This window comes from Salmo salar, chromosome 09 (genome assembly GCF_965601325.2).
Source record: "Salmo salar chromosome 09, fSalSal1, whole genome shotgun sequence".
Lineage (NCBI taxonomy): Eukaryota > Metazoa > Chordata > Actinopteri > Salmoniformes > Salmonidae > Salmo > Salmo salar.
Genome location: NC_138299.1, coordinates 160728787 through 160741063, shown reverse-complemented (window position 1 = coordinate 160741063; position 12277 = coordinate 160728787). Strand labels below are relative to the sequence as shown.

The 12277-nt window shown below is 42.7% G+C and overlaps 1 protein-coding gene across 1 annotated transcript in view; it reads right to left on the bottom strand.

Moving 5' to 3' along the window:
• ppp1r13l (protein phosphatase 1, regulatory subunit 13 like) overlaps positions 1–12277 on the bottom strand; it is a 67720-nt gene that overhangs the window by 24049 nt on the left and 31394 nt on the right. Inside the window, exon 2 of the mRNA XM_082955560.1 lies at positions 9522–9584. Coding sequence (XP_082811686.1) covers positions 9522–9555 — 34 coding nt within the window. The 5' untranslated portion in view covers positions 9556–9584. The remainder of the gene's footprint in view (positions 1–9521; positions 9585–12277) is intronic.

Below are 12277 nucleotides of genomic sequence, written 5' to 3'. Positions count from 1 at the left end.
TTGGGTGTAGTGTTTAGTGCTGTTGTTGTTAGGTGGAGGATTTAGAAAATGGCCAACTTTAACCTGAAGTTTTTTCTGGATAACCCAACGTGGGAGGGTTTTGAGAATTGTAGGAGAGTGGATTTAGAGACTTTGGCAGACCATTTCGATATCTCTGTGCCAAGGGGTTTTGTTAAGGCGGAGGTAAAGACATTGGTGTTAGCGGCGCTGATTGAAAAGCAGGTGTTGGTTTTGCCTCGGCCTACGGTTGGAGAGGTGGTGGATGCTCTGGGTACCCCGTCTAGGCCTGACGATGAGGTTGAGTATAAGGCCCCGGCCACCTTGCCTCGATTTGACCCTCTTCCTCCTATGCCTACGGCTGTACATTTACAGATGGAGGCAGAAGAGCGAGCACAAATCCGAAAGGATGAGCTACATCTCAAGTTGGAGATGCGCCGTCTGGCGTTGGAAGCAGAAAAGGACCTTAAGATAAGGCAGATGGACTTCGAAATGCGCAAATTGGAATTAGAGGCGGAGATGGCGAGGCTGGCCGGCTGTCCCTGCCGTTTCCAATAGTGTGTTTTCCACCCCAGGATCTGCCTCTACCTTTGACATTAGCCGCCATATTGCTTTAGTTCCACAATTCCGTGAGTCTGAGGTTGACTCTTACTTTTGTGCATTCGAACGCATAGCAGTGGCTTTGAATTGGCCTAGGGATGTGTGACCGCTTTTACTCCAATGTAAATTGTCCGGTAAAGCGCAGGAGGTATTGGGTACTCTTTCTCTCGCTGATAGTCTTAATTACGACATAGTTAAGGCTACTGTGCTCCGTGGGTATGAGCTTGTGCCAGAGGCTTATAGACAAAAGTTTAGAAAGCACTCCAAATCCTCTAAACTTTTATTGAATTCGCTAGAGAGGAGTCTCTCTTTTGACAAATGGTGCTCAGCGAGTAAAATCAATGACTTTGAAGGTCTTCGTGAATTAATGTTATTGGAAGAATTTTAAAAACAGCCTCCGAGAGCGGCTGGTTGTATACATTAATGAACAGAAAGTGTTAAAAGTTATCTGACGCCGCGGTGCTTGCAGATGAATTTGTGTTAACACATAAAACGGTGTTTCCCGTAGTGAGACTAGACCGGTTGTATCCTCTCCTGTCAACAATTCCCACCGTTACTCAGGAAGTACAGGAAGTACTCAGGAAGTACACGGCTGAATCAAAAGGAGGAAGGCGCATGTTTTTACTGTCATAAAGTAGGACACGTAATTTCGGAATGTACGTCTCTAAAACGCAAGTCACCAGCTTCAACCCCTAAACTCCATAAAAGTGTGGGTTTGATTAAAGTAACCACTAAGAGCTCTGTAAAGGAGAGTCCTGAAGTCGTCCTGATCAAAACGTACGACCCGTTCATATTTAAAGGCTTTGTTTCCCTGACAGGTGATTCTGGAGACCAAAAGCCAGTTTTGATATTGAGAGATACTGGTGCGGCTCAGTCTGTAATTCTCTCGAGTGTTCTGCCCTGGTCAGAAGAGTCTTATTGTGGCTCTAGTGTATTATTGAGGGGGATCGAAATGGGTTGTGTGCCTGTTCCGTTACATACTGTCCATTTGACTTCTGATCTAGTGAGTGGATGTTTCAGAATCGGTGTACAGTCCGAGCTTCCCGTAAATGGGGTTGCTCTAATCATGGGTAATGATCTAGCAGGAGGCAAAGTTGTGCCTGTGTTAGAAGTACTAGACAAGCCTGATGCTCAGTCAAGTGCGGATGTTTTGGGAACAACGTTTCCCGAAGCATTACCAGCGTGTGCCATTACGCGTGCGCAGTCACGTCGCTTAGGTACCATGGTAGACTTAGCTGACTCTGTGCTTGCACCTATGTTGAATGGGGAAGATAGTCAGTGTTCTACTCCTGTGTTCCCAGTGAGTTCTGATCATGATGATGGAAATAAAGACAAGACAATGGCTTCCTCGGTGGACTGTTTAAGGTTGCCAGTTACTCGGGAGGAGCTAATAGCTGCCCAGATAGAGGATGTGGGCTTGGCCAAATGTTTTTCCTCCATGTTACCTTTGAGTGAGAAAAAGAGGAAAGGTGTGACGTATTTCCTTGAGAAGGGGCTTCTGATGAGAAAATGGACTCCCCGTGCTGACCTAGAAAATGATTGGAGTTCTGTTTGCCAGATTGTAGTTCCTGCCCCGTTTTTCAGACGAAGGTGTTGTCCCTAGCTCATGATATTCCCTGGTCTGGTCATCTAGGGGTGACTAAAACCTACGACCGAATCCTCCGGCATTTCTTCTGGCCGGGAATGAAACGGGATGTGGCTCGCTATTGCCGTACATGTAGTACTTGCCAAGTGGTGGGGAAGCCTAACCAGGTAATTTCCCCGGCTCCTCTCTGCCCTATTCCGGTCATGGGAGAGCCGTTTGAGAAGGTAATCCTCGATTGTGTTGGTCCCTTACCCAGGACTAAGTCGGGTAATCAATTCTTGTTAACAATAATGTGCACTGCTACAAGGTACCCAGAGGCGATTCCTATGCGTAAAATCACAAGTAAGGCAATTGTGAAGGCGCTGATTAAGTATTTCTCTACCTTTGGATTTCCAAAAATTGTACAGACGGATCAAGGCACAAATTTTACATCAAAATAGTTTGGAAGTGTGTTGAAGTCCTTGTCAGTGTCCCATCAGATGTCTAGCGCTTACCACCCGGAGAGTCAGGGCGCGCTGGAACATTGGCATCAGACGCTAAAAGCTATGTTGCGTAAATACTGTATGGATACAGGAAAAGATTTGGATGAGGGGGTGCCTTACGTGCTGTTTGCTATTCGGGAGACCGTACAAGAGTCTCTTGGGTTTAGCCCAGCTGAGCTAATCTTTGGTCATACCGTGAGAGGGCCTCTCAAGGTACTGAAAGAACAACTTATGGCTGATGATTCAGTTGGGTCCTCTACTAATGTACTAGACTATGTTAGTCAAGTCCAGGAGCGGTTGCATGACGCCTGTGCTGTAGTCTTCCACACAAAAGAAAATTAAACGTAATTTCGATGTTAAATCTGTGTTTCGTTCTTTTCAACCAGGTGACCAAGTCTTGGTGTTGTTGCCGGTACCCGGCTCGTGTCTCTCTTCCAGTTTCTCTGGCCCATATGTAGTGGACCGAAAACTCAGTGATACTGATTATGTTATCAAAACGCCAGACCGTAGACGCCCATTCCGGGTATGTCACGTTAACATGATTAAAGCCTATCTGGTTAGAGGTGGTATCGAGTCTCCCATTACCAGTGGAAAACCTGTTGTATCCTCTGTTGCTTCTGTGAGCCTGGTTACTCACCCAGGAGTCGGCATAAATGATGAGGACGGTTTGGTGATGCGGAATACTCCTGAGCAGTGTGCTCGTTCGTGTAATTCGGAGATGGTGGCGTCTCTCCTAACCCACCTTCAGGCTCTGATCAGGCCCTACACCCAAACGAGGGCACTGCGCTCATCCACCTCTGGCCTGCTGGCCCCCCTACCTCTGAGGAAGCACAGTTCCCGCTCAGCCCAGTCAAAACTGTTTGCTGCTCTGGCACCCCTATGGTGGAACAAGCTCCCTCACGACGCCAGGACAGCGGAGTCAATCACCACCTTCCGGAGACACCTGAAACCCCACCTCTTTAAGGAATACCTGGGATAGGATAAAGTAATCCTTCTAACCCCCCCCCCCCCCTTAAAAGATTTAGATGCACTATTGTAAAGTGGTTGTTCCACTGGATATCATAAGGTGAATGCACCAATTTGTAAGTCGCTCTGGATAAGAGCGTCTGCTAAATGACTTAAATGTAAATGTAAAAATGTGTTGCACTTGAATGATCAGCAGAGATCTGATATTGAGTTACTAATCACTGATTTTCCAAGTCTCTTTCAGGATGTTCCCAGTCGTACCAATGTGTTGAAACATGATATAAATGTAGGTGATGCTGCTCCAATCAAACAGCACCCTTATCGTGTGAATTCAACCAAGAGAGGAGTGATGAAGAAAGAGGTAACTTATTTACTGGAAAATGAGATGGCAATCCCCAGTGGCAGTCCTTGGAGTTCCCCGTCTGCCTGCTGATTCCAAAGCCTGACGGGACTCAAAGATTTTGCACTGACTACAGGAAAGTGAATAGTGTTACCATACCTGACTCATTCCCTTTACCTCGCATGCATGACTGTATAGACACCATTGGATCGGCTGCGTATGTTACTAAGCTTGACTTGTTAAAAGGTTATTGGCAGGTGCCTTTAACCCTTCGTGCCTCTGAGGTGTTTGCTTTTGTAACTCCTGACAGTTTCTGCCAGTACACAGTGATGGCTTTTGGAATGAGGAATGCTCCGGCCACGTTTCAACGTTTGGTAAATATTGTGTTGGCTGATGTTCCTGATTGTACTGCATATCTGGATGACCTGGTTGTTCATTCGACTACCTGGCTTGATCACATGAGCACATTGAGGGCTGTGTTTGCACGCTTGGCCAACGCTTCTTTGACCCTTAACTAATGTGAGTTTGGAAAGGCTACGGTTACATATTTGGGTAAAGCGGTGGGTCGGGGTCAGGTGCGTACCGTAGCAGCTAAGGTGGATGCTATCACCCGGTTTCCTGCCCCTGCCACTCGCCGAGAATTACGCAGATTCTTAGGCATGACGGGTTATTATCGTACATTTTGTAGGAATTTCTCAACAGTTGTAGCCCCAATGACTAGGTTACTCAGTCCTTCAGTATCCTTTGAGTGGACCGCTGAGTGTCAATCTGCTTTTGACTCTGTAAAAGCACTATTGTGTACTTCTCCTGTTCTTTCTGCCCCTGATTTCCAGAAACCATTTAAGTTGGAGGTGGATGCCAGTTCAGTGGGTGCAGGTGCTGTACTAGTACAGGAACACGATGGTCTTGATCACCCAGTTTGCTACTTCTCTCGAAAATCCAACAGCTGTCAGTCACGTTATTCCACTATCGAACAGGAGAGTCTGGCGCTGTTATTTGCCCTACAACTTTTTGAGGTTTATGTTGGCTCCAGTGTGTTGCCTGTTGTGGTATACTGGTTGTGGTCTGATTTAATTTTTCGCTCATTACACCCCACATTTCTTCCCCTTCCATCTGGTTTACCTGGTGTGTTTAGGCCCAGGCATTTACGTCTCCTCCTCAGACCAGCTACACCCGAGGGGAGAACGTAATAGCCATCAAACCAAAAAACACAGCATCTACCATAGTAAAAATATGTTATTGAATTAGATTTTTTTTTTTTTTTTTTTTATCAAAATACATGTGTTTATTAGGCTACTGTGCAGACAAAACCAACAGGACAAAAAATAAAGTTTTTAATATTGTGATAGTGAGGAGCAAAAATAATCTTAACATTTTCCAAATAAAAATCTGATTTATCAAGACCAGCTATGTCAAATCAGTGATATTTATTCCCATAGTAATTCTAATTAAGTAGTTAAATCGGATCCATGAATATATTTAACGTCCCTAAACTTCGGCAAGAGTCCTGCTGATTAGTTGAAATATTTTTATCATTATTATATTAACGAAAGCATAAAGATGGTTGATGAAGAAATACTGTAGAGTATATGCTTTATCCAATATTTTGGGGTTGCATGAGGTTTGTAGTTTACATTTGTAAAATTTCTGAGTACTTAATACATTGCATGTTGGGGGATTTTTTTTTCTTCTTCTCACACCTACAGTAGCCGAGCTATTAGACTACTCTTTTGTAAAGGTATAGCCTCCCTGTGCCTCAGTTGGTAGAACATGGTGTTTGCAACGCCAGGGTTGTGGGTTCGATTCCCACGGGGGGCCAGTAGGGAATTATTATAATTTTTTTTTTAAATGTATGCATTCACTACTGTAAGTCGCTCTGGATAAGAGCGTCTGCTAAAATGACTAAAATGTAAAAGTCTATCGTCCTGCTAATAGCCCATGATGTAAACGTTGTCTGCACCCATAGATTTTAGGCCTGCAGTAGGTTATAACTATCCATGCCTTCTGGGAATATTTAAAAGTCCAAAAGTTTTGGGTGGAGTTAGAAGTTTGGCTGTCAGAAGTATTAAAAAAAACAACCAATGTCAGCCTTTAAATGCTTTATTATCCAAATGTTTAAAGTGCGTGTAGGCGACAGAGAGAATGCATTTGACTGTTTTTAATATCAGGAGGAACGGAAAATTGCATGTCAATTCATAAACCATGTGCCATGGAATCGGTACAATCGAAAATCTCTTCCCAACTATTTTGCAATCTATATGGGACAGCTGTCAATTTTTTGGTCCTTAAATTACTGGTATATAATTTTTATTTATCACAATTTTCTTTTAACAAATTTTGGTCTTTAATGCAGGGCCGACAGACAAGTGGTACGAAAAAGTAAGGAACTTGTTTGTCGGCTCTGCATTAAAGACCCCCTACATTTTTGCGGTAATGCTGCAATTAGTTAGTTGTAATTTTGAGCAGACATTTCCATATTTTTGTTATCTGCATGTGTGACATAACTCCACCAGTCCTATTTATGACAAAGCAATACCTTTTTTTTTTATAACTCTTTTTCAAAACTATTGTTTATTTTTTTATTATCAATTAGTATATTTGAGTTTAACCACAATATTTGTGTCTTTTCTGATGGATTAAACATTGCAACCAGATTTCTATGGCTTGTTTTGAAAAGAGCGATATTTTGGAGATGATTTTATTTTCAAATAACCGAAAGTGAGAGGTTGTAATCTGAATAAAGGGAAAAAGGCCAATTCTTGAACATGGGGTGAGACATTCTTACTAATCTGCTGGAGAACCAGTTCAGATTTAAGTATAACTTTTGTATGACTGAAGCCTTTAGTGAGAGGTCTAATGCTTTAATATTTAATAATTTCTGCCCTCCGAATTCATATTCATTATATATATATATATATATATATATTATAGGCCCTTTTAAGTTTGTCTGGCTTGCCGTTACAAATAAAATAAATTATTTGAGCAAAAAATATTCCAAAACAGGTCGCTAGGTGTAGGGAAGGCCATAAGCAAATAGGTCAACTGGGATATGACTAAAGAGCCCAATCTTTCAATGCTATAAGTGAATTATTGATGACCAGAACTAGAAACACATCAGATGGCTTCCACAACATGTGAACAATATCAGAAAAAATATCAGAAAAAAATAGGATTGATAGACCTAACAACTAGAAACGGGAAGATATTTTAGTAAGTGGTGTCAGATGTGGTCACGTGACATTTCAAAGTGTTACTAAACCTCTCCAAAGTGGCATATGTCTGTAAATGAGAATTTCAGTGCTACAACATATTTGCAATGCCTAAATGCTATTTGTTCAGTATAAAAACACAATTTCTACCATATCAACCTCACTCAAACATTGTGGTGGTGTTATGGGGTCTCCAGGGTACATTCAAGTGTCCTTTCAACCTCTCCAAAGTGTCCGAATGTGGTAATTGCACTGTGTTTGCCCACTGGATGTGCCTAAAAAGTATTGTTCACTATAAAAACTAAACACCAACAGCTCTCAAACATTGTAGTGGTGTCGGGGGACATACAGGGGATATCCAAGTGTGCCTGAACGCTTAGCCTAGGCATATCCAATGTATCCCACATACAAATTAACTGTTTACAAAAACAAAATGTAAAAGCAACAGATATACAGTACCAGTCGAAAGTTTGGACACAACTACTCATTCAAGGGTTTTTCTTTATTTTTACTTTTTTCTACATTGTAGAATAATAGTGAAGACATCAAAACTATGAAATAACACATATGGAGTCATGTAGTAACCAACCAATCATGTAGTAACCAACCACCCTTTGCCTTGATGACAGCTTTGCACACTCTTGGCATTCTCTCAACCAGCTTCATGAGGAATGCTTTTCCCACAGTCTTGAAGGAGTTCCCACATATGCTGAGCACTTGTTGGCTGCTTTTCCTTCACTCTGCGGTCCAACTCATCCCAAACCATCTCAATTGGGTTGAGGTCAGGTGATTGTGGATACCAGGTCATCAAACAGTAACACTTTGGAGACAAAGGCAGAGGTGAGAACCACAAATAAAACAAATGAGGGTTTAGTGGCCCCTCCAATGGCCCTGAGGGTTTAGTGGCCCCTCCAATGGCCATGAGAGTTTAGTGGCCCCTCCAATGGCCCTGAGAGTTTAGTGGCCCCTCCAATGGCCCTGAGAGTTTAGTGGCCCCTCCAATGGCCCTGAGAGTTTAGTGGCCCCTCCAATGGCCCTGAGGGTTTAGTGGCCCCTCCAATGGCCCCTCCAATGGCCCTGAGAGTTTAGTGGCCCCTCCAATGGCCCTGAGAGTTCAGTGGCCTCTCCAAAGTTACAAGGATGAAACTTAAAACAGAAAACAGTGAACTAATATGAAACACAGACAATAACTACTTTGGAATTATATAACATTGAAATCACTTGTTACATAGGGCCTATGTAAACTAAATCCAAAGCAACAAAAAAAAAGCAGACAAGTTATAATAAACTAAATACATATTGAAAATTAACTATATAAAGCCATGAAAACAATTTTACTTACAGATCTGAAAGTGGATCCAATCTTAGCCGGCCGAGTCGAAATCCTCGTTAGGTTCCTGTCCGATATTCTTAGTAGATATATTATATTTTTTCTTACCCCCTTGAGAAGCCGCCTTTTATAATAAAGCCATGAAATTAAAGCGATGTAATCTGTTTTACAATGTAACGTAGCGTGCTCTGTGCATCTCGTCTCTGAGCCAGATAGCAATAGTTTGCATTTAGGCATTATTAGGTTCTAGGCCTTTCTTTGTCCCCACCCAGTTCAACTGCATATCCCTGGAAAGCTTATCTCATTGGCTACAAGACTGTCAAGGTGCCATTGTAGCCAATCCCCTGGGTAATGGATGCCTACGGGGCGGGGCGTAAGCTCATATTCTTTATGCGCAAAGATATAGTCACCCAGTGGACATCTGATGTTGCCGTTAAGTCATACATCATCAAATAACAACATGGCAATAGGCAAGATGTGTTCCTACCGATCCCCCTCCCCCATGTAGCTATAGATCAAAACGCAGAACAAATCGAAGCTTACATTGATGAAAGATGTTTTCTGTTTGGCGAAAACGTGTAAAATAAACATTTTGACTCTCGGGGCTGGTGATCAATAACAGTAGGCAGATAAATTATATATCTTAATGAACGGTGGAGTCCCTGCTTTCGGTTTATTTTCGTTTATACTTCACAACGCTAACTGGAACGTAGCTACAGTAGCAGCCATCTTGAAATTAGGTCATCGGTTTTGACCTGCCCTTATATATATATATATATATATATATATATATATATATATATATTTGTATGCCCATATATGGTAGTAAGTCACACCAAAGATTTTGAAAACACCAATCAATAGCCAAGATACTCAGCTTTCCGCAGACAACCTGCTCTTGCAGATAGGGGCTACCGTTATCATACCAGACTGAATGGAATAGATTATAATACGGTCCCCAAATATGGGGACTTTACACTTAAGAGGTCAAGACGGGAGTTGTAATACTCACACATGCTGCTACCATATGTATTCTGGGAACTCATGGCTGCGGAGTGCTGGTGGAGTCCACTTCCTGGATTAACAAACACATGAAAACAACAATAAACAATAGAAACAAAACGCATGACAACAAGCAGGATGAGAGAGATAACTACACTCACACACACACCGATACTTAGCTTAAACATTTGAAGGGTAAAAAAAAAAATGGATCCTGATTATATTAAGCGATCTACAAGTACGCTTTCCTCCGCGAGGCTTTATGCTACAAACACGTTAGAGACGCGCTGTAAATACGAGGAGAAAGATGCAACTTCCATCTTCATGTGGATATTTGGTTTGTCTCTCTGACATTCAGAGGCTGAGCTACGATGTTCATGTGGATATTTGGTTTGTCTCGCTGACATTCAGAGGCTGAGCTACGATGTTCATGTGGATATTTGGTTTGTCTCGCTGACATTCAGAGGCTGAGCTACGATGTTCATGTGGATATTTGGCTCAGCGGGTCAGAACTTGAACACGAGACAGCACACGGAACTCAGCGGGTCAGAACTTGATTCTGGGTCAGGCAACCACCATCTCAATCAGTTTGTTAGAGAAGTATATTTTCCCTATCAATATTATATAAAATGATAATAAACCCAAAAAGATGTCATGTACTAGCTTGAAACAACAAAAATATCCCTGAATCAAAACAGCTTTTGATATACTGTATACACTGCTATACACTAACCCTAACCCTATAGCTACTGTTAGCTAACCCTAACCCTATAGCTACAGTTAGCTAACCCTAACCCTTTAGCTACTGTTAGCTAACCCTAACCCTTTAGCTACTGTTAGCTAACCCTTACCCTTTAGCTACTGTTAGCTAACCCTAACCCTTTAGCTACTGTTAGCTAACCCTAACCCTATAGCTACTGTTAGCTAACCCTAACCCTATAGCTACTGTTAGCTAACCCTAACCCTATAGCTACTGTTCGCTTACCCTGACCCTATAGCTACTGTTCGCTTACCCTGACTCTATAGCTACTGTTAGCTTACCCTGACCCCATAGCTACTGTCAGCTTACCCTGACCCCATAGCTACTGTCAGCTAACCCTGACCCTATAGCTACTGTCAGCTAACCCTGACCCTATAGCTACTGTCAGCTAACCCTGACCCTATAGCTACTGTCAGCTAACCCTGACCCTATAGCTACTGTCAGCTAACCCTAACCCTATAGCTACTGTTAGCTAACCCTAACCCTATAGCTACTGTTAGCTAACCCTGACCCTATAGCTACTGTTAGCTAACCCTAACCCTATAGCTACTGTTAACTAACCTTAACCCTGTCTACCGTTACCTAACCCTATATCTAAAATTAACTAACACTATATCTACCATTAGCTAACCCTAAAGCTACCATTAGCTAACCCTAACCCTATAGCTACTGTGAGCTAACCCTAACCCTTTAGCTACTGTTAGCTAACCCCATAGCTACTGTGAGCTAACCCTAACCCTATAGCTACTGTTAGCTAACCCTAACCCTATAGCTACTGTTAGCTAACCCTAACCCTTTAGCTACTGTTAGCTAACCCTAACCCTTTAGCTACTGTTAGCTAACCCCATAGCTACTGTGAGCTAACCCTAACCCTATAGCTACTGTTAGCTAACCCTAACCCTATAGCTACTGTTAGCTAACCCTAACCCTATAGCTACTGTGAGCTAACCCTAACCCTATAGCTACTGTTAGCTAACCCTAACCCTTTAGCTACTGTTAGCTAACCCTAACCCTAACCCTAACCCTATAGCTACTGTTAGCTAACCCTAACCCTATAGCTACTGTTAGCTAACCCTAACCCTTTAGCTACTGTTAGCTAACCCTAACCCTTTAGCTACTGTTAGCTAACCCAATAGCTACTGTGAGCTAACCCTAACCCTATAGCTACTGTTAGCTAACCCTAACCCTATAGCTACTGTTAGCTAACCCTAACCCTTTAGCTACTGTTAGCTAACCCTAACCCTTTAGCTACTGTTAGCTAACCCCATAGCTACTGTGAGCTAACCCTAACCCTATAGCTACTGTTAGCTAACCCTAACCCTATAGCTACTGTTAGCTAACCCTAACCCTATAGCTACTGTGAGCTAACCCTAACCCTATAGCTACTGTTAGCTAACCCTAACCCTTTAGCTACTGTTAGCTAACCCTAACCCTATAGCTACTGTTAGCTAACCCTAACCCTATAGCTACTGTGAGCTAACCCTAACCCTTTAGCTACTGTTAGCTAACCCTATAGCTACTGTGAGCGAACCCTAACCCTATAGCTACTGTTAGCTAACCCTAACCCTATAGCTACTGTTAGCTAACCCTAACCCTATAGCTACTGTTAGCTAACCCTAACCCTATAGCTACTGTGAGCTAACCCTAACCCTATAGCTACTGTGAGCTAACCCTAACCCCATAGCTACTGTTAGCTAACCCTAACCCTATACCTACTGTTAGCTAACCCTATAGCTACTGTGAGCTAACCCTAAAGCTATCAGTAACTAACCCTGACCCTATGACCTGATACTATATGACCAACAGTATGTGGACACCTGCTCGTCGAACATCTCATTCCAAAATTATGGGCATTAATATGGAGTTGGTCCCCCCTTTGCTGCTATAACAGCCTCCACTCTTCTGGGAAGGCTTTCCACTAGATGTTGGAACATTGCTGAGGGGACTTGCTTTCATTCAGCCACAAGAGCATTAGTGAGGTCGGGCACTGATGTTGGGCGATTAGG